The sequence below is a fragment of the Gorilla gorilla genome, chromosome 6, assembly GCF_029281585.2.
Source record: "Gorilla gorilla gorilla isolate KB3781 chromosome 6, NHGRI_mGorGor1-v2.1_pri, whole genome shotgun sequence".
Classification (NCBI taxonomy): Eukaryota; Metazoa; Chordata; class Mammalia; order Primates; family Hominidae; genus Gorilla; species Gorilla gorilla.
This window is the reverse complement of record NC_073230.2, coordinates 149,267,588-149,293,576: the sequence shown is the minus strand read 5'-3', so window position 1 is coordinate 149,293,576 and position 25,989 is coordinate 149,267,588. Positions and strand designations below refer to the sequence as shown.

Genomic DNA, 25,989 nt, shown 5'->3' with positions numbered 1-25,989 from the left:
TCCACAGTTATGATTCCAACGCAATCTTTTCTATACAGTATTTGTCAGCTGTTTTTATTCTTCAGTTTATCATCTTATATTTGGCTCTCAATTTCACCCAAAAATTATTGATGGCTTATTATACGCCAAGTACCCTGCGCTCCGCTTTTTGTGGTATCCCTCTTCGGAGCGAGAAGTCACTTAGAATTTTACCCCTATCTTCCCCACTTGGGAATCGGAAGGGTTCATAGCTAAGTTTTGTTATTTATAAGCACGCCGGCTCTTCTCCATCCCTCTCTCCACCAACCCCATTTCAAGGTTGGTCCCTCCCAGCGGACGACAGTGATGAATTCCTCTTGGGGACAGCCCTCCCGCAACTAACGGTGGCTCCATCGACGCTCTGGTCTCCTTGCTGCTCGGTGGGAATTCGGGTGGGACGTTTTCCAAAGTTTGGATTCCACGGCACATTCCTCCCTCGGAAAGGCACAACCGGCTCGGCGTGTCAGCTCAGCTGGACTCACGCCGGTGCGGGGCCGCAGCTCCGGTTCTCGCTGGGCGGCTGCGGAGGGCTGGGCGATTCTCTCAGCGTCGCGAGGCGACCCGGGCAGCAGAAAACTTCTCCGCTTCCCCTCTTCGGGACGCGGCACCTCTTCTGCCCTTGAGCACTCCGCAGGAACTTCCCCCGGCCTCGGCTCTCGCTCCGAAATAACCGAGCCAGCTCCTCGCACGCTCCCGCCGTCCTCCTCCGGCTGCGGCCGCGCGCCCGCCGCCACCGCCACCACCGCGCGTGTCCTCACGGGGCCTCGGCTCCCTCCGCCCCCGCAGCCGCCTGCGTGCCCTTCAACAGCTCCCTCCGCCCGGCCGTCGCGGAGAGGAGCGGGGAGCGCGCGCCGGCGCCAGAGACGTGCGCGAGACGCACGGCCCCGCGCCGAGCGCCGGAAGCAGCCGGGTCTGGGCCTCGCGCGTGGCGCGCGCCTCCTCCCCCTCCGCCAGCCGCCGCGGCCTCGCGCGCGCGCACTGAGGCGCCGCCGCCGCCGCCGCCGCCGCGGCTGCTGCAGGAGGCGGCGCTGGCTGGCGGCTGCGCTCGCTCCAGTCGGCGAGCGGAGCAGCGAGCGAGCGTGTGTGTGTTTTTTAAAGATGGCCGGAGCGGCGGCGGCGGTGGCCGCGGGAGCAGCAGCTGGAGCCGCCGCGGCAGCCGTGTCGGTGGCGGCTCCCGGCCGGGCCTCGGCGCCTCCGCCGCCCCCGCCCGTGTACTGTGTGTGCCGGCAGCCGTACGACGTGAACCGCTTCATGATCGAGTGCGATATCTGCAAGGACTGGTTCCACGGCAGGTAAATAAATCCCCTCCAGCCCCGCAGCCGCCACCGCCGGCCACCGACCAACCGCCGCCGCCGCCGGCCGCCCGCGCCTCCCTCGGGCCGGGCCGCCGCGCCGCGCCCAGCTTTCAGGGGGCCCCGGTGCCTAGCCCCCCGGCCGGGCAGTGGGGCGCGCGGTGCCCCGGGTTCGCCGGGCGGGCTCCAGAGGGGAGCCGGTGGGCTTGCCTGGCCCGGGCGAAGAGTCGCCACAACAAACACGAACAAAGAGGGCCGGCGGAGAAGTTGGCAGGGGGAGCCTGGGGCGAGGGGACGCGGCCGGGCGGGCGCGGCGGGGGCGTCGGGCGGAGCGCCGGCCGGGTCCGCAGCCCCTCGCCAGCCCGGGCCGCCGCCGCCCCGCCCCGCCGCGCCCGGGGCTCCGGCCGGAGTCGCCGGCCGCCCCGCCGCTCTGCCCGGCCGGCCGACGCGCCTGCCTTCCTTCCGGGCGGCGATGGGGTCGCCCTGGCCCCGCGTCTCCTCCGCGCCGCGGGTCCCTGTCGCGCCCCCTTCCCCGTCTTTATCAAACTTCCTGGGCCAGTGGGACGGGGGCAGCGGCGGGCCCGGGAGGCGACCGCGCCAGCCAGCTCGGCGGGGCTCCGCGGAGTAAACAGAGCAACAGATGAGGCACTCGCTCTCGGGGACTTGAAAGGTGCCGGGGAAGTTGGGGCCGGGCCCCCGGCGGGCGGCAGGTTGACCCGGGTCGCGGCCCTGGGCCCCCGCACACACCCGGGTCGCCGGGACTGGGGCAGATGGAGTGGGCGGCGGGGGCCCGAAGGGAACGCTTCTCCGGACCCCCTGCGTCGCCCTCGCGCCGCGGCTTAAACTTTACAAAGAGTGCAGTTGCCATCGCTCGAAGCCGGCGACACCGGGACCGCCTGCGGCTGTGCCCCGGGCGCCGGTGCCGGCGAACTTGAGTCGGCCGGGCGGACGCTGCGGGGCCGGCTGGCGGCGGCGGCGGACGCTGCCCTCTGATTCAGCCGCCGCCGCGCTCCGGGTTTGACGTTTGAGGGCTCGGGCCGCCTCCGCAGCCAGGCCGCCGACTCGTGTGTTTTGTAATCAAAGTGTGAGGCTAATAAAGGGCGGCGCCACAGCCTCTTGACTCCGGCGTGGGAGGGATTCACAGGCATTTAAACAAAGAAACTAGTTGGGGTTGGGCTCCCAAAGTCCTTATTTGGGTGTTGTGGCAAAGCCTGCGGTCACCTTTAGTTGAAGCCGGTTTCCCGGGCCCCGTTTGGTGTTGTCTGTTGGCGAGAGCACGCTCACGAGTAATAGCAGATATGGTGACTGTGATTGTAGGAAGTGTCTTTTGATTGACAGCAGGACATTTAAATACAGCCTCCGCTCCCCCCTCCCCAATTTTACAGAAACACTACAAGACCAGGCCAGATGTCTTAGTCTCCCTCTACTGGTCCAGGGAGAGAAAACCATGTAAATCACAATGTTCTTTGCAGTGTTTAGTGCTAGGTGTAGTTAAGTTTTACTTAATTTTCAAGTACAGTTTTATTTAATCAGTTTTCAGGCTAGCCGATTCTCACAACAGAAAACAAGACACAGTAAATTATCACTTTAAAAGAAAGGCAGCGTCCTCGTTTCGTATAATCTTTAGCAGTCTTGTATATCCAATTCTATTTCCACATCCTGTTTCCATAACATATTCTACGCAACTAGAATAAAGATTATCCGAACATTTAGGTTCTATATAGAATAAAATCAGAATCCCTGGTGATTATGTAAATGCTTATTTTTTTTTCAAAGAACTATTTTTTGAAATTTGAGGTAGTTTAAACTGCATAAAAATTTGTCTCGCCAGGCTCGGTGGCTCACGCCTGTAATCCCAGCACTTTGGGAGGCTGAGGCGGGTGGATCACGAGGTAAAGAGATCGAGACCATCCTGGCTAACATGGTGAAACCCCAACATGGTGAAACCCCGTCTCTACTAAAAATACAAAAATTAGCTGGGCGTGGTGGTGCGTGTCTGTAATCCTAGCTACTTGGGAGACTGAGGCAGGAGAATCTTTTGAACCCGGGAAGCGGAGGTTGCAGTGAGCCGAGATCGCGCCACTGCACTCCAGCCTGGGGACAGAGTGAGACTCCGTCTCAAAAAAAAGAAAAAAGAAACTTGTCTCATTATGCAATGCGGATTTGATAGGCTACCAAATTTTAGACTAGAATTGTATTTATCTTAATTTAGGTCACTTAACACTATAACCATGAAAAGCCCCAGGTATTTGATGGAGAATTTTGTAATACATTTAAGTATACACTTGTAAATAGGGAAATAGGAAATACAGAGGGCTTACGGGAAGGAGGGAGAGCAAGGCCAAAACAAATATGCCCTCTCTGCTTTGACACATAAATTTGTGTAACTTTATATCTGTGGAAGTGAGTCTAAAATAGGTTTTTTTGAGCCCAGGGTCTTTTTGACCATCAATCCTTGAAACTTTTATGTGGTTCAGATATCAAAAGTTAGAAAATTTAGCTATATTGTCCTGCCCTACAAAAGCAGTATCTTTTTATTAAGTTTAATTCTTTTTTTTTTTTTTTGGGGGGCGGGGGACGGAGTCTCGCTCTGTCACCCAGGCTGGAGTGCAATGGCGCGATCTCTGCTCACTGCAAACTCCGCCTCCCGGGTTCAAGTGATTCTTCTGCCTCAGCCTCCCGAGTAGCTGGGATTACAGGTGCCCGTCACCACGCCTGGCTAATTTTTGTATTTTTGGTAGGAACGGGATTTCACCATGTTGGCCACACTGGTTTCGAACTCTTGACTTCAGGTTATCCGCCCACCTCGGCCTCCCAAAGTGCTGGGATTACAGGTGTGAGCCACCCTGCCCGGCCTAGTAAGTTTAATTCTTAAGTATTTGTAATTTGGACTCTGTATGTTTTTCCCGTGGTATTTACTCTGATGTTTACTGTACCATAAAATGAGTGATCGTTTTTCGGAACACAGCAAAATGTTCCTTTATATTAACTATTAAACAAATATCATTTGCTTCCATGAGAATTGACCCCTAAAGGACTAAGATGTATCTTTACCATGCTTAGATTTCATTGGACCAGATGTGGTCCATCTGTAGAGGAGCAAGGAGGAGTAGGAGGTTGGATACAGAGAATTGCCATTGCCTGGGTAATTTCTTGTTAACTTTATTTCTTTAAGTAGAAGGACTTTTTAAACTGAGGAATCAGTGAATTTTGATATATATAAATTTTAGTTTATTCTGCCTGGCGTTTCTGACATAAGGAAATCTGAAAAGTTGTTGCCCTAATTTCTTGTGACAGGGAAGGAAGACCTGTCCTTGATGCTTTTCTGTCAGGCTGCAGGGTGGATGGAACCAGCGTCTTCCAGGTCTGATGCTGTCAAACTTTAGCTGCATACCAATTCCCATCTGTCCGTCTGCCTAAGCCTTTTTGCAAGTGAGAAAAGAACACTTGCCAGGCAGGGTACAGTGTATAATTGAACTCTAGGGGCAATGGGTTGAGGAATTAACAGGATTTTGCCGGGAATGTTCTGTCTAACCTGGAGATACAGTTCTTTCTCCCTGAGTTCTTGGTGGAAGTACCACTATAAACGTCTTTCCTGATAAGGCCCCGCTCCCTTATCTCCAGGCTAGATGTCTTTCTGTAATACTTTTATATCGTCATATGCAAAATTGTCTCACTGCCCTAATTGAATTGTATTAGAGTTTCTGTTTTCTTCCTGTTAGAATGTAAACACCGTTGTTTATTAGTCTTTAATTGCATTTTTTAGTTGATAAAAGCAATATATTAAGGAAAAATTGGAAAGTACAGAAAAGTATAAAGAATATGAAAGTACGCATGTCTTCCAGTGATTACCACTATTTTATTAATAATGTGGTATGTGTATATGTATATTCTTTTTAAAAAAAATTCGAATTCTTTCTATGCATTCCATGTTACCTTTTTTCATTGATGTATACTTTTTCCTGTATCTTTAATGTTCTTTGAAAACATTTTTAGTGGCTACATTGTGTTTAATTTCACAGAAGTACAATATATTTGAAAATAATTACCCTGTTGTTATTTACTTTGTTTACTACTTTTTTTTTTTTTTTTTGAGACGGAGTTTCGCTCTGTCGCCCAGGCTGGAGTGCAGTGGCGCCATCTCAGCTCCCTGCAAGCTCCGCCTCCTGGGTTCTCGCCATTCTCCTGCCTCAGCCTCCAGAGTAGCTGGGACTACAGGCACCCGCCACCGCGCCCAGCTAATTTTTTGTATTTTTAGTAGAGATGGGGTTTCACTGTATTAGCCAGGATGGTCTCGATCTCCTGACCTCGTGATCCACCTGCCTCAGCCTCCCAAAGTGCTGGGATTACAGGTGTGAGCCACCGCGCCTGACCTGTTTACTACTTTTTCTTATGTTTACTAATGATGATATGATTGACATACTAAACAAATTATTGTGGTCATTTAATTATTTCCTTAGAATAAATAAAATGAGTTAATACGTATAAAACAGTTAGAAGAAGACCTGGCATGTACAATTTCTCAATAAGAAATTTCCTTGAACTAGTGTTGTTGGTCAAAGGGTATAGATGCTTGTAGGCTTCTTGTGCCTATTGCCAAACTGTCCTCCAGAAAGGTTATGCCGATTTCTACTCTCACCTACAGTGTCCACTTTCTAGTTCCCTGCATCCTCCCAATCTAAGGTATTATTAACCAGCCCCTACCAAAACAAACAAGAACTGTTAATCTGTAGATAAGTCAGTATTACCACCAAAAGACATACCCAAGCCTGTTCATGGCAGCATTTTTCATGTTGTCCCCAAACTGTAACAACCTAAATGTCATCAACAGTAGATTGGATATATTATAGTATAGTCATAAAATGGAATACCAAGCTGTAAAAAAGAATACACTAGGGATGCACACAACATGAATGGATCTCGCACATAATAAAGTTGAACACAGAAGCCCAGTACAAAAGAGCATACTGTTTGGCTCTGTTTATGTGAAGTTCAAGTACAGGCGTAAGTGGGGCTAGGAGTCAGAATAGGGTTTACCTTTTGGGTGGGAATTGACTGAGAGGGAGTTTCTGAGATTCAGGACATATAAATATAAATATAAATATATAAATATATATAAAATAAATATATATTTATAAATATATAAATATAAATATATATTTATAAATATATAAAAATATAAATATATATTTATAAATATATAAAAATATAAATATATATTTATAAATATATAAAAATATAAATATATATTTATAAATATATAAATATAAATATGTATAAAATAAATATATATTTATAAATATATAAATATAAATATGTATAAAATAAATATATATTTATAAATATATAAAAATATATATTTATAAATATATATAAAATATGTATATAAATATAAATATATATATATTTTTGACACCGAATCTTGCTCTGTCTCCAGGCTAGAGTGCAGTGGCGCAATCTCAGCTCACTGCAACCTCTGCCTCCCAGGTTCAAATGATTCTCCTGCCTCAGCCTGCTGAGTAGCTGGGATTACAGGCACTTGCCACCACGCCCAGCTAATTTTTTTTTTTTTTTTTTTTTTTGTATTTTTAGTAGAGATGGGGTTTCACCGTGTTAGCCAGGATGGTCTTGATCTCCTGACCTCGTGATCCACCCACCTTGGCCTCCCAAAGTGCCTGTAATAGGTATGAGCCACCATGCCCGGCCATATTCTTTATCTTGATCTTGGGTGGTGGTTGTATGAATGTGTACAGATGTAAAGATTTACTGAGCTGCATGTGCACTGAAGTCTTTTGTTGTTGTTGTTGTTGGGGGATGGGGGTCTCAGTACCTTACCAACCCAGGCTGATCTTGAACTCCTGAGTGCAAGCAATCCTCCTGTCTCAGCCTCTCAAGTAGCTGGGATTACAGATGTGCCATGCACCCTAAAAATTTGCCAATTTGTTAACTGACACAGTATTTTAAAATTTGTTTCTTGTTTCTGTCTTGAATGAGATTGCCTCTTGTGTTTTGTCATAGAGTATGATGTTGACTTTGGCCAAGAGTTTGTAGTGTACCAGGTGCTAGGAATATAGTGTATTTGTGCTAGAAATATAGCAATGAACAAAACAAAGTCCTTGCTCTCTTGTGACTTACGTTCTCTAAGGGAAAGAGATAAATATCGAATCTCACTTATCGAATGTTTTACAAAGTGCTAGGCACTGTTCTAATTAATTAGATGTTTGGTTAACTCATTGAAGTCTCACAGTCACCTTGTTGAGTAATTGCTATTATTATCATCCCCATTTTACACATGAGGAATCTGAGAGTTAGGGAGTTCAGTAACTTTCCCAGGATGGAAAGGCTGGGAGGTGAGAGAGCTAGCATCTGAGCTCAGGCAGGCTGACTCCAGAGCTCATGCCGTCAAGGGGGTAGGTGGTACTGAGTCTCCTCTTCCTCCTTGGCTGCAGCCAGCTTCAGGAGGAGGATTACATGTGACTTGTCTGTCTATCTCAGGGGTGCATAGGTGAGACAGTTGTGGCAGGGTTCTGAAGAGACATGCCTGTAAACATCTTCCTTTTTTTAAATCAAAATTATTTTCTTTAATGTAAATATGTAAAATATTATAACTGCCTTGGGGACACAGTATGTATAAAATATTTATTTGAAAAGTTTTATAATTTAACTCTGCTTTTATCCTTGTTGTATAAATGGATTTTTTTTATTAGAGTGTATTTTGACTTCTTAAAATTGGTTAGGGATAGGAAATATTTTACAAATTTGTTTAATATACATTTCACCTTCATGATTGGTGTCATAAACTTATTAGGTGAATAAGTATCTTCCTATGAGAAAACAAAAAGCTCATTTATTGAACTTCTCAATTTCATTGTTTTGATATGACTGTTTATTATAGAATAATGAGTATTTGTGTGTTTCACTTATAAGAGTTTTATAATTTATACACAACTTTGCTGTTTGAACAAAATATGTTGTGATTATGGGAGGCTTATCTCAGGCTACTTGGAGGCATGGGACATAGTTCTCTCATAAGCTTTTTAAAAACCATTAGTTAGGCTGGACGCAGTGGCTCACGCTAATCCCAGCACTTTGGGAGGCTGAGGCGGGCGGATCACAAGGTCAGAAGTTCGACACCACCAGCCTGACCAACATGGTGAAACCCTATCTCTACTAAAAATACAAAAATTAGCTGGGCATAGTGGCGTGCACCTGTAATCCCAGCTACCCGGGAGGCTGAGGCAGGAGAATGGCTTGAAACCGGGAGGCGGAGGTTGTAGTGAGCTGAGATCACGCCACTGCACTCCAGGGTGGGCGACAGAGCGAGACTTCGTCTCAAAAAACAAAACAAAAAAAACCCATTAGTTTGGGGTATATTTCTGCTTGGAATGCTCTCCTGTTCTGTATTTTTCGGTATGAAATCGAGTTTTCTGATCATCCAAGGGGAGGAATGCTTTTATTTTTGAAGATTTGAAGTGGAGGCTTATGAGTAAGAATGGAACAGGTATAGAAGAATTTGGTTATAAAAGTGAGCATTGGTTGATTTGAGCAATTTAAATTTTGAGATAATTTGTGCAGCCTTTGAACAGCCAGTGCTAATCTTAACAACTACCACCAAGTTTCTGGTCTTTTTTGAAAATTACATTTTATTACTGTAGTGATTATTTATTTTTTCCATTAATGAAAAGGTTACTTTTCCCATTAATTGTAGGTTGAGTTAATGGTAACTTGTATGATTTTCGTGTCTATATGTGTGAGCCCTGTTTCCTTTTTATTGGAGAACAGTGTTAGAAACCAAGGTCTGGTATTAGTGGGCTCATTGTTTCTAGGCCTTCTCAGAGGACAGAGCTAGGAAATACACTAATTGCACACATGCACACACATTTGTCTTTGTTTCTGTCTGTATATATTAGGAACTGTAAGTTTCATAATGATATCTTTGATTCTAATATAACACCACAGGATTCATTTTAGCTTTCCCCTTTCCTTACTTGTAACTTTTTTTGTACAGCAGTGAGAAACCTAGCTGTCATTATCTACAACATATTTGTTCAATCCTGTAAAGTAGTCCAAGAATTTGCTAACCTATATTTTTGTGAGAAACAAATTTGCTAGCTAGATTACGGTATTTGTGTATATAGTACTTCTTTTTTGCCTTTGGCCTTACAGTATCTAATCAGAATATTGTTTTCCAAAGTTACTTAGGTCAATTCTTTTCACCCGACTTTAATGTATGTCATTTACTGACAGGTTCATTTGTTACTGCTTGTAGTACATTTTGATGCCTCCTACATCCAGTTTTTTTTTTTTTTTTTTTTGAGATAGAGTCTTGCTCTGTTGCCCAGGCTGGAGTGCAGTGGTGCGATCATGGCTCACTGCAGCCTCGACCTCTCAGGCTCAGGTGATGCTTCCATCTCAGCCTCCTGAGTAGCTGGGATTATAGGCATGTGCCACTGTGCCCGGCTAATTTTTGTATTTTTTTTTGTAGAAACAGAGTTTCACCATGTTGGCCAGGCTGGTCTTGAACTCCTGACCTCAGGTGATCTGCCCACCTTGGCTTTCCAAAGTGCTGGGATTACAGGTATGAGCCACCACGCCCGACCTTGTATTGAGATACGGCTTCAGGTTAGATTGCTAAAAGTGGGATTGCTTAGTTAAAAGATAAATGTATATGTTGTTTTATTAGGATTGCTAGATTTCTCTCTAGAATGGTTGGACCAGTTTGCATTCCCACCAACAGTGTGAGAGTGCCTTTTTCTCTAGATCCTTGTCATCAGGATGTGTTGTCATGTTTTTAATCTTTGTCAATCCAGTAGATGGAAAATGGTATCTATGTTTTAATCTGCATTTGTCTAATTATAAATGAGTTTGAACATTTTTTTTTCTTAGTTTTAGGACTATATTCGTTCAAGAATCATCTGGTTACATTTTTTTTTCTGATTCTATCAAGCTTTTAGTCCTTTGTCCCTCAATATTTAAGGACTTTTTACATATTAGGGGTACTAGCTGTTTGTGGTAAATGTTCTAAGTATTCTCTTACAGCTTTCGGTTGTCTTTTGGTTTTGTTTATGGTAATTTTTTTGCCATGCAAAATTTTTTTTAAGAAATATGTAGTCATATTTATTAGTCTTTTATTGGTTCTGGATTTTGAGTCATAATTAGCAATCCTTTCTCTACCTCAAGGTAAAGAGAATTTTTTCCTGTGTTTTTTTCTAATACTTGTGTGGTTTTATTTTTTAAGCTTCTAAATGGATCACTAATCCATTTGGATTTTATTTTTGTATATAATATGAAATATAAATAGAATTTTTTCTAAATAAAAAGAAATTGTCCAGTTGTCCCAGTACTATTTCTTGAAATGTCCATTTGTCCCAGTGACTTCAGATGCCAAAACATATTTATATATAATAGTCATATGTCAAAGATTCTGTATATACTTGGGTCTGTTTCTGCACTTTCTGTTTTATTCCACTGGCTGATTTGTCCATTGATGTGTCAGCACCACAGTGTTTTAATTACAGAGGCTTTTGTAGTATGGTGTAAGTCTGGTAAGGCCTGTCCCATCCTCTTAGTTTGTTGTATTTGTTTTCAGTGTGTTTCTGGTTATTCTTGCAGATTTATTTTTTAATATGAACTTTAGTATCAACCTGTCTAATTTTATTCAAAAGCGTTGTTGGGATTTTTATTAGGGTTACATTAAACTTATGAGAGCTGATATGTTAATAATATTGAGTCCTTCTCTCTGAGAATAGTATTACCTTTTATTTATTTTATTTATATCTACTTTTGTGTCTTTCAGGTGTGTTTTTAATTTTTCTTTGTATAGATTTTACACATTTTTAAGATTATTCCTAAGTAATTTTCTTTGTTAGTGTTATAAATGAGATTTTCTTTACCATTTGTTTGCTGTTGGTTATTGTTTGCTGTTGGTTATTGTTTGTGTTTTTTAAATGTTACTTTTATATCCTACTACTTTGCTGAAAAAATTATTTGAGTTGTATTATCACTTAGGGAACTGATATATAATATACAAATAGAGAGTTTTAGTACTTCTTTGCCCATTCTTACGCCTCTATTTGATTTCACTTATATAATTGCACAGGCTTATACCTCTCGTATAGTGTTGAATAGTGGTAGATCGTGGGTATGCTTGCTTTGTTCCTGATTTTAGTAGAAATGCCTCTAATATTTCCTCATTAAGGAAGATACTAGCTTTAGGACTAATTTGTCGTATTAAGACAGTATTCCTCCAGGTGCAGTGGCTTATGCCTATAATCCCAGCACTTTGGGAGGCCAAGGTGGGTGGATGGCGTGAGTCCAGGAGTTTGAGACTAGCCTGGGCAACATGACGAGCCTCCGTCTACAAAAACTACAAAAATTAGCTGGGCATGGTGGGGAGTGCCTGTATTCCCAGCTACTTGGAAGGCTGAGGCGGGAGGATTACTTGAGCTTGGGAGGTTGAGGCTGCAGTGAGCCATGATCCCACCAGTGCACTCCAGCCTGGGTGACACAGTGAGACCCTGCCTCAAAAAAAAAAAAAAAAAAGGAAAAAAAAGTATTCCTCAATTTTATTTACGTAGTTTTATCATGAATGGATGTTGAGTTTTATCAAAGGCTCCTTCAGCATCTGTGGAGAGAATCGTATAGTTTTCTTCCTTAGATCTGTTAATATGCGTATACAGTAGTGTGTCCCCGCTTATCTGAGGGAGATATGTGTTCCAAGACCCCCAGTGGATGCCGGCAACTACGGATAGTACTGACCTCTGAGTATACCATGTTTTTGCCTATATATACATACCCATGACAAAGTTTAACTTATTAATGAGGCACACAGTAAGAGATTAACAACAGTAACTGAATAAAATAGGACATTACAACAATGTACCGTAGTAAAAGGTATACAGTGTGGCTGTAACTTTTGCAGTTTAAGGTGCAGCAGCAAAACTAGCATGAATTTCTTTTGCCTCCTTCACAATTTTATAGATAGAATTGTTCTTACCATAGATCTTAGGAACTCAACATACTGTTTTTTTTTTTTTCTTTCCTTACTTTTCACTTAAAGGAAGCACTTTATGGTTTCTCTTTGGCATATCTGCATTGCCAGCATCACACCAGCCTCACTGCTCTTGTGCTTTGGGGCCATTATTAAGTAAAATAACGGTTACCTGAACACAAGCATTGATACCCCGACAGTTGATCTCATAACTCAGAGACTTGTGGGCAGGTAGTAAAACAGTCTGGATACACTAACAGAGGGATGATTCACATCCTAGATGGGATGGTGCAAGATTTCATCATGATGCTCAGGACGGCAGGCAGTTTAAAACTTAAGAATTGTCTGTTTCTGGAATATTTCATTTAATATTTTTGGACCTTGGCTGACCACTGGTACCTGAAACCTTAGAAAGTGAAACCACAAATAAGGAGGGGACTACTGTAACATACTTTTAAGTGTAGCTTATCATTAGCTACTCTGAAGAACAACCTGGTGGGAAAATAGCCCTAACTACTTGGTTTACTATTGGATAATTAAGTTGTATCTTAAGGATGCTTTGTAGCTAAATTTTAAAATATTATTGTTTCTAAATTTTTAAAAAACACCACTGGCTCTGGTAGTTTTTAGAATAAAAGAAAATCAGCAAATATAAGTGACATAGAATAACAAACACTGAGCAGGTGAATGTATATAATAGGAGTCTCTAGAGCATTAATGATCCAGGCATTTCCCCAAAGCAGCATTTTCTAACCTGTGTTTTGTGAACCCCAGGGATATAAAGTATCCTGAGGTTCACTTATTTTAATTTGTCTTTTAAAAAGATGGTGAGTATTTTCCTTTCAAAATCGATTAGTTTGAGGACTTCTGAGGGTATATGAGCAAGCATACATGGCGTTGTTGGTGGAAATCAGTCACCTGATTATCGTTCAGCCGAATGTTGCCAGGCACCATGGTCTTCTTGACTTTTAATTTTTCTTAAAGAGAAGATACCAGACATATGCAGAAGTAGACCGAATAGTATCCTGTGCTTCCAGGTTCAATAAGCCTGCTTCAGTGAGTATCAATTCACTGCCAGCTTCATTACTACACCCTTACGTGGCTACTTTGAAGCAAATTCCTGATACCATATCATTATATCTGTGAGTATTTCAGCATGTAAATCTAAAAGATAAGGCCTCAATTTTAAAAACCTGCAATACCTTTATTATAATTAAAAATAGTTAACAGTTTCTTAATAACATTAATATCTACTGTCCATATTTCTAGTTGTCTCAAAAATGTCATAATTTTTTTCACTATTTGTTTGACTCAAGATCTAAATAAGGTTCACACATGTGATTAGTTGCTACATCTTGTAAGTTTCTTAATACATAGCAGTGATTCTCAACTAGATGAGATTTTTGTCTCCCAGGGAACACTAGTCAATGTCTAGAGACATTTTTGATTTGGGAGTGGCAGAGTGGTTGCTGCTGGCAGCTAGTAGGTAGAGGGCAGGGATGCTACTAAACATTCTGCACTGGTTAGCCCCCACAAGAAAGAATGATCTAGTCTAAAATCTCCATAGTGTTGTTGAGAAACCCTGATCTATAGGTTTTTCTTTCAGGTCTTTAACCCTCCCCCCGTCCTTGCAAACTCTTTGTTGCACAAAGTGGTTGTTTATCCTAAAAATTCCCACTTTCTGGATTTTGCTGATTACATCCCTGCAGAATCTTTTTGCTTCTCACTTTCCTATAAATTGGTAGTTGGCTTTAGAGAAGCTTGATCACATTCAGGTCCCCCTAAATCCCCGAAAATTTCACAGGAGAGTGGTGTAGATTTCTATCAGGAACCTAAGCAGAAGGCATAAAATGTCTGGTTGTTTCTCTTTTTGTCATGCTGGCTGCCATTGATCAATGCCAATATCCATTCATGGCAGTTGCAGAATGATACCTTTATCATTATAATTATAAAATGTTATAACTGATAATTAGAAAATTTGTTTTTGATTTGTTACTTGTACTACTTCTATGAAGAGAAAATTTTCTTTTATCTAGTCTTTGGTTACCTAGTTGTACAGTGTAGGAGAGGCAAAATTAAATGCTTGATTCTTTTCCATTATCACTGATTTTTTCAGTTAATTGATTAATTAGCATCCTCATTATTAAAGGATGAGAAATATTTAAAGGAATATAATTTAATATGCAATATTGAGCAATATAGAGAAGTTGAAAGACAAATACATAGAAAGGTCCATGTTTCCTTTGACCATATAAACTGTCATTAAAAAAACAAACAGAAAAATAGAACAAAAACAATCTGGTAAGAGGGCCAGGCACTGTGGCTCACACCTGTAATCCCAGTGCTTTGGGAGACCGAGGCAGGAGGATCACCTGAGGACAGGAGTTTGAGACTAGCCTGGGAAATGTAGCAAGACCCCCATCTCTACAAAAAATAAATTAGCTGGGTGTGGTGGCATGTGCCTGTAGTCCTAGCTACTCGGGAAGCTGAGGCTTGAGTGCAGGAATTTGAGGCTTCAGTGAGCTAAGATTGTGTGATCTTGCCACTGTACTCCAGCGTGGGTGATAGAGCAAGACTGTTAAAAAGACCTGGCGCCAGGCGTGGTGGCTCACACCTGTAATCCCAGCACTTTGGGAGGCTGAGGCAGGCGGATCATGAGGTCATGAGATTGAGACCATTCTGGCTAACACGGTGAAACCCCGTCTCTACTAAAAATACAAAAAATTAGTCGGGCATGATGGCGGGCACCTGTAGTCCCAGCTACTTGGGAGGCTGGGGCAGGAGAATGGCGTGAACCCAGGAGGAGGAGCTTGCAGTGAGCCGAGATCGCGCCACTGCACTCCAGCCTGGGTGACAGAGCGGGACATTGTCTCAAAAAAAAAAAAAAAAAAAAAAAAAGGCCTGGCAAGAAATTCAAGGAATATAGAAAGGTTTAAAAAAAAGGAAAGAAAAGCAAAAATCTTACTTTTTATTTATTAAAATATCCTGGATATCTCAGAGAGCTTCTCATATCAGCATGTACAGCTATCTCATTCTTTTTAGTAGATGCATAGAATTCCATTCTGTGGATTTACCACAATTAACTGGTCCTCTCTTGATGGATTCTTGAGTTGGTTTCTCTTTTGTTCTTATTACTTAACAGTGCTGCAGGATATATATTTTTGTGTGTATGTTTATCTTTATTCTTGGCGAGCATTTGGGTATCCTTATGGTAAGTTTCTAGCATTATCCATTTTGAAATTGTTTTTATCTGTAGTCATATTTTAAAATTCATGTTCTATTGATCAAAGACAAGTGTAAAGAACACTGATAATGAAATAGAAGTTTGAGCTTAAATATATTATACAAATTTAAGATTCTTATTTACTGGGGCTATAAGTTGCATTCATCTTAACACAAAAATCAATGTCAGAGAAAATACAGTGATCTTATGTCCAGTTTATATTTTATTATGGGGAAGAGGGATAAAACAGTCTCAATGTTTTGTTAACATCTTCTTCCTTTATAATTTAGAAATGCCATTTTTCCTTGAGCACAAAACATAGGAATTTCAAACATCTAATATGGACTCCTGTTTATCAGTTAGTAATTTTTTTTTTTTTTTTTTTTGGAGACTGAGTTTCACTCTTTTTGCCCAGGCTGGAGTGCAATGGCGCAATCTTGGCTCACCACAACTTCCGCCTCCTGGGTTTAAGCGATTCTCCTGCCTTAGCCTCCCGAGTAGCTGGGATTACAGGCATGTGCCACCATGCCCGGCTAAATTTGTATTTTTAGCAGAGACGGGATTTCTCCACGTTGGTCAGGCTGGTCGCAAACTCCCAACCTCAGGTGATCCGTCTGCCTCGGCCTCCCAAAGTGCCGGGATTACAGGTGTGAGCCACCATGCCTGGCCTATCAGTTAGTAATTATAACAGTTTGACGTGTGCAGTAAAATCATGAAGTTGTGAAAGCTGGGGGAACTTATACCATTGTAGATAATTTGGTATTTTTAATGTGCAAAAACTGTTGTCAGGTGAGTATTCACTGTTTCACAAAGAAACTGGAATGTGGTCCAGTGTAGACCTTTTGATATATACAGTATCCCTTGAATACTTTAATATTAATAAATATCAAATGGCTCACGCCTGTAATCCTAGCACTTTGGGAGGCCAAGGCGGGCGGATCACGAGGTCAGGAGATCGAGACCATCCTGGCCAACATGGTGAAACCCTGTCTCTACTAAAAATACAAAAAATTAGCTGGGCGTGGTGGCACACACCTGTAGTCCCAGCTGCTCGGGAGGCTGAGGCAGGAGAATTGCTAGAACCCGGGAGGCGGAGGTTGCAGTGAGCCGAGATCGCGCCACAGCACTCCAGCCTGGGTGACAGAGCAAGACTCCGTCCCCCCTACCGTAAAAAAAAAAAAAAAAAAAAAAACGAAAAAACAAAACTAAAAAAGAAAATAAAATGGTCATGGAGATGTGACCTGGATATATTTCCATTGTCTGGAACCCTACAGAATAGTTTTAAAAAAAGAACAAAGGTCAGAACATGAAACAGTTTTGATGGCATTTTAACTGAGCCGGTCAGTGATGGTATGGGACCACTGGTATCCTTGAAACAGGGGCTTTCTGGCCAGTTTCCATCAATGGTTTTGGAAACTTTCTGTGGGGACCACATGGGAGTGTTCCTCTCCAAGGACTGGGTTTGTGGGTTCATGGGTTTTTCCTCTTCTGTGTGAACTGCCAGAGTGCCTCACCTGTCACATATGCTACAATGTAGACATGTGGTTAGTCTTTTTTACTTTATTACTTTTTGAAGGAATCATGGGTTGTAAACTATATGCAGATTATAGGAATTTTATAGTCTTTTTACGTAATTTAACTTGTCACAGGTCTGATTCATATTCCTCTCTTACATTCTTCCTATTTCGGTAGTTTTTTGAAGGCTAACTTTGTGTGCCTGGTGTTTTGAGTCACTTTCTTTTTTGTGCTAGCCTGTCCTTATTTTCTTTATATCAAAGGATCAAAGTTTTCTTTGGAGCCCATGGTGACTGGGTGAACGCAGTCCCTTCTGTTTGGTTCAGGGACATCTTTCCTCTTACCTGCTTTTCCAACCATCCAAATGCCAAGTAGTCAGCTCTGGAGCCTACTCCCTGAATTTTTCTCTTCTTATCTTTGCCTTTGTGGGCATCCAGCCTGTAGTAGAAGAGGTCATATCCCGAATCTGAACTTGATTTTTCAGTTTTCTCATTCTTTACCCCGTAAGCAATTGATTATTCTCTTAAAGCTCCAAAGTCTTACACCACTCTCCCTCAGGATCACTTGCTGGGGCCACCCATCTCTTCAGGAGTGTTACCACCTCAGCCCTAGGGGAACTGCTACTTGATTTACCTTGGTATTACATCCTGATAAGCCCATCATAAAGTTGAAAAATCCTAAATCGAACCATTGTAAATCAGAGACTGTCTGTCCTGTGCTTATCTCTTGCAGGTCTGCAGAGTGTTTTGTTTTGCAGCCTTACCCCTCACCCCAGGGCGGCTGCTGATTCAGTCACCACCTCAGACATTCTAAGAGGACAGAACTAAGAAAGACCCTGATACAAGCTTCTTAGGACTTCAAGTAATGTTAGGATATGAGTGACTTTTCTTCCCTTTCCTTCCTTTCCTCTCCACTGCATCAGTGATTTTTTAGTTTCATTTACCACCATCACATTTCAGGCTTTCATTGGCCTCTATCACAGTTTCTGCCATATCAGTGTAACACTTTTGTTGCTTATTTAATATTTTTCTTTAAAACTGCTTTAAATGGATTTTATTTTTAAAAATTTACTTGCCTTAAACAGAGGTGTCTGCTAAATCGTGTTAGTGATGCTCACGCTACATTTTAATAGGTGTAAGAAAATATATATTTATTGAAATAAAAAATATTATCTAAAATGTGTACCTATAAGATTGTCAGAAGGGTAATGATGATTGATAGGCTAGTAGACACAGAGAAAGGGTACAGGTTTTTTTTGTTTTTTTTTTAATGGACGTCAAGGATTGAAGAACTTAAATAAGCAAATGAGAATGGCTATACAAAGCAGGAGGCTTAGTAGAATTTGTCCCACTGGCAGGACAAACTTCCCTGGCCTTCAATTTCCCATAAAGCTGCCCTGTTGCCAGTGATATGCTGATTGCATCTGGATCCCATCAGGTCTAGCCATTCTTGTGGTTATATGGGTCCTGAGGTCCTCTTGATTCCTCCCTATTTTACTGGTGACATTGCCTGTTCCAGGGTTGTGAGAAACTGCCCACAGCCTCAGGACGGTCCTCAGTATGAATGGCAAGATTGGGTGAATTGATGATCAACTTCTCAGGAATCTCATCTTCCTAGGAGGCCTCAAGCCTGCTTGAAGTCTATTCCTCCACATATGCATAACGCTGTACTTTGGGCCAAAGTTTACCTTAGTGTGGAAACGTGTGTTCAGATTTAGGGAATTTCTGGAAACAATTTCAAAAAGAAAAGGCAACTGCTAAGTCATATAGATTGTGGTCTTTGCTGTAGTTGGAAATTATCTTTAGGTGTATTAGATCCCATCCACTCATCCATTCAAGGACCTGGCTTCAACAGTTGTATCCCTACCTCATCATTTTTTTTTGTTAGCATGCCAATTGTATGCATATATCCTTTATTTTAATTTTTAATTTTTATTTTTTTTCCAATATGGAGTTTTGCTCTGTTGCCCAGGCTGGAGTGCAGCGGCATGAACTCGGCTCACTGCAATCTCCACCTCCCGGGTTCAAGTGATTCTCCTGCCTCAGCCTCCCGAGTAGTTGGGATTACAGGTGTGTGCCACCACGCCTGGCTAATTTTTTTGTATTTTTAGTAGAGACAGGGTTTCACCATGTTGGCCAGGCTGGTCTTAAACTCCTGACCTCAAGTGATCCGCCCACCTTGGCCTCCCCAAGTGTGGGATTACAGGTATGAGTCACCAAGCCCGGCCTGTATCCTTTATTTAAAAACAAAAAACAAAAAACAAAACCCTTTTCTTGAATGACATCCCTTTTCAGCTGCAGCCCTGTTTCTTTGCTACCTTTGTAGCAAAATTCACCAGGTTGTTCCTACTTGCTGTTTCCAGTTTTTTGGTTTTTTTCCTTTCCTAGGAAATGAGAGGTCCCATTTTCTCTTGTACTCAATCCAATCAGGCTTTCGTTGTTAACACTCTATTGAAACAGTTCTTTTCAAAGTTATCAGTGAGCATCACCTAACTTGGCATCTGGGGAACCCCTGTGCTGATTTTCCTTCTGCTTTGCTACCCCTCCTTCTCAGTTCTTACTGCAATTCCTTCTCGTCTCCCTGATCTTTTATGGCTGGGTACCCCATGGTAATTCAGTAGTTTTTCCAGCGCTCACCTGTTTTCTTTCGTAGCTCTCTCCCCTGAGCTCAAGTCTTGAATATAAATTGCCAACTTTATATCTCCACTTGGATGAATAGTAGGTAGGCCAACCTTGAGTGTATGCAGAATGAAACCCCACAACTCCCTCCCTTCTTTATCAGAACTGCTCCTCCTGTAGTCCTCTTCATTTCACTTAATGGCAGTCCTTCGTGTTGTTCAGGGCAGAATCTTTAGAGTCATCCTTGATGCTTCTCTCATAATCTGCACTAAATTACTTGGCCAAATCCTGTTCGCTTACCTTCAGAATCTCACTACTACTGGTTGCCTTCATCACTATCCTTGTGTAAGATGGGCTTATTGAAGTAGCCTCCTAACTGGTCCCCCTCTGTCTGCCCTCCAGAAGCCAGAGTGGTGCTTTTAACATGTAAGTTGTAAGTCAATACTTAGATGAACTTCAGTGGAACATTTGTCCTCTTAAGGAAAACTTCTCTGAAAATTCCCTGCTCATTGCCACAATTTCTTCCTTTCTTTTTAAATAGTTCCTGAAGTACTTCTTTCTCTGGGGAACGTCTCTTAAGATAGCTAAGATATTTTAATCCCTTTTGCAGAAAAGACTATTGCCCTTTTCCCACCTGCTTCAACATTTCAATTATTATTATTATTATTTTTATTTTTATTTATTTATTTTATTATTATTATTTTTTGAGACGGAGTCTTGCTCTGTGGCCCAGGCTGGAGTGCAGTGGTGTGATCTCGGCTCACTGCAACCTCCGCCTCCTGGGTTCAAGCAATTCTTCTGTCTTGGCCTCTCGAGTAGCTGGGATTACAGACGTGTGCCACCACACCTGACTAATTTTTTTTTTTTTTTTTTTGTATTTTTAGTAGAGACAGTTTCGCCGTGTTGGCCAGGCTGGTCTGGAACTCCTGACCTCAAGCGATCCACCCACCTCAGCCTCCCAAAGTGCTGGGATTACAGGCATGAGCCACCATGCCCTGTCTCAATTATTTCTTTGTTTGTTAATTGATTAATTAGAGTCTTAATCTGTCGACCAGGCTGGAGTGCTGTTGCATGATCACAGCTCACTGCAGCCTTGACCTCCCAGGCTCAAGCGATCCTCACACTTCAGCCTCCCAAGTAGCTGGGACTACAGGCATGCACCAACACACTCAGCTAATTTTTAAATATTTTTGTAGAGTCAGAGTCTCACTGTGTTTGCCCAGGCTGGTCTTGAACTCCTGGACTCAGGCGACCCTCCCACCTCGGCTTCCCAAGGCCAGGGTTACAGGCATGGGCCACTGTGCCTGGCCTCAGTGTTTTTACATAATGGTGTAGTCTCATAAGAGATTCATGGTATCTGAGCCTACCATAGTTCAGCGTAAAGCTGAGGCTACCCTCAGTAGTGGGACAAAAAAATTCCATCGATTTTATTCATGTCTTTAGAACTGTCACATAGTGAGTTGCTAAAAATAATTTTTTCCCTCTGGAGAATTCCTAAGATCCGAAGATGGTTCTTTTCCTCCTATACAGCTCAATTGTGGATTTCCTCATCAAGTTGAACAATTTTGTCCTTGATCTTTGTTCAATAATTATTAAATATTACCCAAGTATTATTTACTGAACCTGTACCTATTTACCTGTAACTATTTATTATGCCATTTTGTGTACATTCCTATTCAGTGTTTATCCCTGAGAGGATGCTGAGATAAGAGAATGGAGCAGACGGTGAGTATGAAGATGAGCATATCTGTACAGGAAATGTGCAAGTTAAGGGTGTGTGCATTAGAGGTTTGCAAGACTAGGCTTGTACATATGCAGCAGGCTCTGTGGGAGCCCCACCCGGATCCCCTGGCTTTCTCTATTTCCATCTCTGTCTCTCTCTGTCTGTGAAATACTTATTGCTGAAAGCACCTGATACTTGGTCTGAGGGCATTCTCTAGCTGCAGGAGCTCAGCAGCTTGTACTTGAAGCAGGTCTGAAATGCTGGGGCATTATGCCTCTGGAATAGCCCTCAGCCATTATCTAATGGGAGATAGTAGATAAATACCTAGCTTCCTCTCCCTTTGGGTGGGACCTTTCTGAAGCCCCTTATACTTAGTCTTCCAAATGTCCCCAGGGCTCCCTCCCTTTCTGTGTCTCACTTTTCCATTCACTTACCAGTGCTTCCATGGATCACTTCCCATGTGAATGCCTGCAATCCTGTCTCAGGTTCTGCTTATGGGGGACTCCAACCTTAAACCAGTAGGTAAATTGTTAATGAAAAGAAAGATTATAAGCAAGAGATAGGGGATTTGAAAATAGAGTTTGGATTTCATTGATAACAGATTTTTCACATGATGATCGTGTTTGTGTATTAACGCCTGTGTAATTATGTGATTTTATTTACCTATGTCTGTGTGCGAAATATATTGTGAACATGGCTGTCAAAGTAGAATATGAAAGCTGCTTTCTTACCTTATTGAATAGTTCTCTGGTCCTGCTACCTTCAAAAAAAATACACTGCCTTGAAGGTTATTTGTGATATGATTTTAATTTGAAGCTGTTTGTTGCTGTCTTATTTCTCGCTTCCTTTAGAATCCCTTCTTTTTCAAAACACTAGAAACCTCCCATTATGGTAAGTAACCTTTAGCATGAAAACTGTTACAATGAAGTGTTAACATTTCACAGGTTAATTGGCATATAAGAAAACTTGCAACCACTTTACCATCGTTGGGGAATGATATGGTCTACATACATAAGATTTTCCTATAACTGATAGTTCTACTTGTGAAATGTAACTGTCCTCAGAAAAGTTACTCAGGAGATTAAACTGCTTTAAATAGTGTAGTATTCTTTCAAGAAGAGCATGTCTGTCAAAATCCTTCTAAAAATAGTTGGCATATAATTTTGTTGACTAACTGTCACGGACCTTAGTTATCTTCTGTGCCGTGTGGGCTGCTGGACTGTTTGTGCACCAAATTGCCCCACACCAGTGGCCATTTGTCGATGGTGTTTTATCTCCTTCCTTGCGATTCTTTTTTCCTGTTGCCTGTTAGTCTGCTTTGACCAGCTCCCACTGTCTCCTCATTTTGTTTTCTTAACTAGAGCAAAACAAGATGTCCACGTGGGATTAGGCAACAGGTCTTCTTAAATTGCCCACTCCGTATTCTGATACACTGGTGACAAAAGGATGACCCTAGCCAGGAATGGAGTCAAGCCGTGCAAAAGGGATTTGGCAAATATCACTTAAATAAACCTGGCAGGCAAGGTTGGAATTTTTGAAATCAGAGTGCTTGTGGTGCTAGATTATACCTTTGAATTCTTACCCTAGGATAGAAGCTATGCCTGGTGGGTAAGGGTAGCCCTGGCTTCCAGGTAATCTTATCTAGAAGAAAATCGTATGGCTGGCTTAGAGATATGTTATATCTTGCTTCTTATGTAGGTCTTGTATTTTGATCTACATAAGAAGATTTGACTCAGTCATTAGACTTCAGCCTAGAAAGTGCCCTGCAAATACTTGTTAATTATGTTGTAATAAGGGTAATTGGAGACAAACAATTTGTTTGTTTCTTTTGAGGTTAAAAAGATAGTTTTAGAAAGTTTTAGTGTATGATCAGTTATTGACTTCTTTGGTTCATATGTATTTATTAACGTGCTTTGTTAGTATTCAGTAAATGCTTGGTAATGCTGTCACCATTTTAGTGTCCTGTGTTGATAAAGGGGTGGTTTTACTATACACTTGGTTTATTGGTACTTTGTACCAATTGTAAAATTGCAAAACATTAAAAATGTTTTAATTTTGTAAATTTAAATCGTAAAGTTGTAACACTTATAATTATAAAAACAAATTTATAATAAACTCTTCATAGCTGATGAGTCTGAAAATTAGCTTCTAAGGCAGTTTTCCAAGGTGGAAAATAATAACCCATGAAGTGTTTTGTGGGGGAAAAAAAAGGGAGAGAGAGAGAGAAAGACCCGAGGTTGGGTACAGTATTTATCACTTATGCTTGATCCCCATCATGGAAATTGAAAGTGCTCGTTAACTTGTTGAATTCACTGAGAAGTATTGCTGGTAAATGAAGGTGATTCGATCTCAGCCCAGTGTCTCCCTTATGTTTCTCTTACGAACTGTGGAATCTTTTTGTGAATAACTTTGACTCCTGCAGGACACTGTTTTTTGTCTTTTTTTTTTTTTTTTTAATTTTAAGAGACAGAGTCTTACTTTGTCTCCCAGGCTGGAGTGCAGCGGTGCAGTCAGCTCGCTACAGCCTCAAACTCCCGGGCTCAAGCAGTCTTCCCACCTTAGCGTCCTGAGTAGCTGGGGCTACAGGTACATGCCACCATACCTGGCTAATGTTTAAAAACTTTTTTTTTTTTTTTTTTTTTTGTAGAGACGGGGGTCTCATTATGCCCAGGCTGGTCTTGAACTTCTGGCTTCAAGAAGTCCTCCCGCCTTAGCCTCCCAAAGTGCTGGGATTTTAGACATGAGCTACTGTGCCTGTCCAGGACACTTTTAAAAAAAAATGCTTTTTAAGAGAATGCTGTAGAGCCAGTCCTTGCTTTGCAGGGTTCTGGTGTGCACTGATTTCAGTTACCATTAGATAACAACAATAGTCACCCAGGATTCAAATTTCAGTCACCGTGGTGTGTTACCTATGAATGCATAAGTACAGACTCTTCAGTATGCAGATCAGAAATGACTGCAAAAATAACAGGCACGCGTCTGTTCTTCAGTTTACACGCAGACAGGAGAGCATGTTTTGCTGCCTCCTTGCCTCTCAGTAATAAACTTACATGACCTATTAGCAAAATAGATAATCGAAAGTGGGAAGTGGCCAGTAAAAATGAAAGAGCAACAAAGAAACAAAAAATGATAACTCTGGAAGTAAAATCCAGTTGAGCATAAATGGAGTAATAAAATAAGTAACTGACAGTGGGAACGCTGCCACTGCCACCATTTGTGGAACTCTAGACAGGCAGCCAGAGGCACTTAGTGAAGGCATGCTAAATGGCATAATGTTTTAAATTATAGTGTACTAAAGAAGTATTAGTTTTACTGTTTTTTCATTTCTCTATACATTATAACCAACAGAGAGTTCTTAATGCTTTGACAAACATTTTTAAAGTTCACCAGAACAATTGTGATTTCCCCCATTGATTATTAAAATCACTTGGCATGATTTCAGCTTGTGTGGTTACTTTTTTTTTTTTTCTTTTTGAGACGGAGTCTCGCTCTGTCGCCCAGGCTGGAGTGCACTGGCGTGATCTCGGCTCACTGCAAGCTCCGTCTCCTGGGTTCACGCCATTCTCCTGCCTCAGCCTCCCAAGTAGCTGGGACTACAGGCGCCTGCCGCCACGCCCAGCTAATTTTTTGTATTTTCAGTAGAGACGAGTTTCACTGTGTTAGCCAGGATGGTCTCAATCTCCTGACCTCGTGATCTGCCCGCCTCGGCCTCCCGCATGGTTACTTTTATGGTCCTGCACTACCATGCAAAGCAAGGACCGCCTATATTTTCCTTACATTTGCCTGTCATCGATCATGTGACCTTTAGTGGAAATTAAGAATTACAAAATGGCCAGCACTTTGGGAGGCCGAGGTGGGCGGATCACGAGGTCAGGAGATCGAGACCTTCCTGGCCAACATGATGAAACCCTGTCTCTACTAAAAATACAAAAATTAGCTGGGTGTGGTGGCACGTGCCTGTATTCCCAGCTACTCGGGAGGCTGAGGCACAAGAATCGCTTGAACCCAGGAGGCAGAGGTTGCAGTGAGCTGAGATGGTGCCATTGCACTCCAGCCTGGTGACAGAGCGAGACCCCGTCTCAAAAAAAAGGAATTACAAAATGGACTTTGAGGAACCTATAATGACAAATTATCTTTTGAAGGGATACAACATGTGAATAGGTTAAAAATCCTTCTTACACTTTATGTACTTTACATATTGCCCTGACTTGTATGTTTCGAAATAGAATGGTCCAGTGCTTGCTGTTGACCTTTCCTGGCAACTCAGTGTCACCTATTTTGCTATTGATGGATACTTCTGATTTGTAATTGTGTTGGATTTCTTTTTTTTTTTTTTTTTTTGAAACAGAGTCTCACTCTCGCCCAGGCTGGAGTGCAGTGGGATGATCTCAGCTCACACTGTAACCTCCGCCTCCCGGGATCAAGTGATTCTCACGCCTCAGCCTCCCAAGTAGCTGGGATTAAAAGTGTGTCCCACCACGGCCAGCTAACTTTTGTATTTTTAGTAGAGTTGGGTTTTGCCTTGTTGCCCAGGCTGGTCTTGAACTGCTGGCCTCAAGCAATCCATCCTCCTTGGCCTCCCAGAGTGCTAGGATTCCAGGTGTGGGCCA

General features: G+C 42.3%; 1 protein-coding gene across 2 annotated transcripts in view; it reads left to right on the top strand.

Moving 5' to 3' along the window:
* The first annotated feature begins 993 nt into the window (after nt 1-993).
* KDM7A (lysine demethylase 7A) overlaps nt 994-25,989 on the top strand; it is a 96,061-nt gene continuing 71,065 nt past the window's right edge. Inside the window, exon 1 of one of the 2 annotated variants that reach the window (XM_031013292.3) lies at nt 994-1,310. In XM_031013292.3, coding sequence (XP_030869152.1) covers nt 1,117-1,310 — 194 coding nt within the window. In that variant the 5' untranslated portion in view covers nt 994-1,116. Of the gene's footprint in view, nt 1,311-4,011; nt 4,169-25,989 lie in introns of those variants that run through there. The other variant, XM_063708806.1, reaches the window with a different exon arrangement.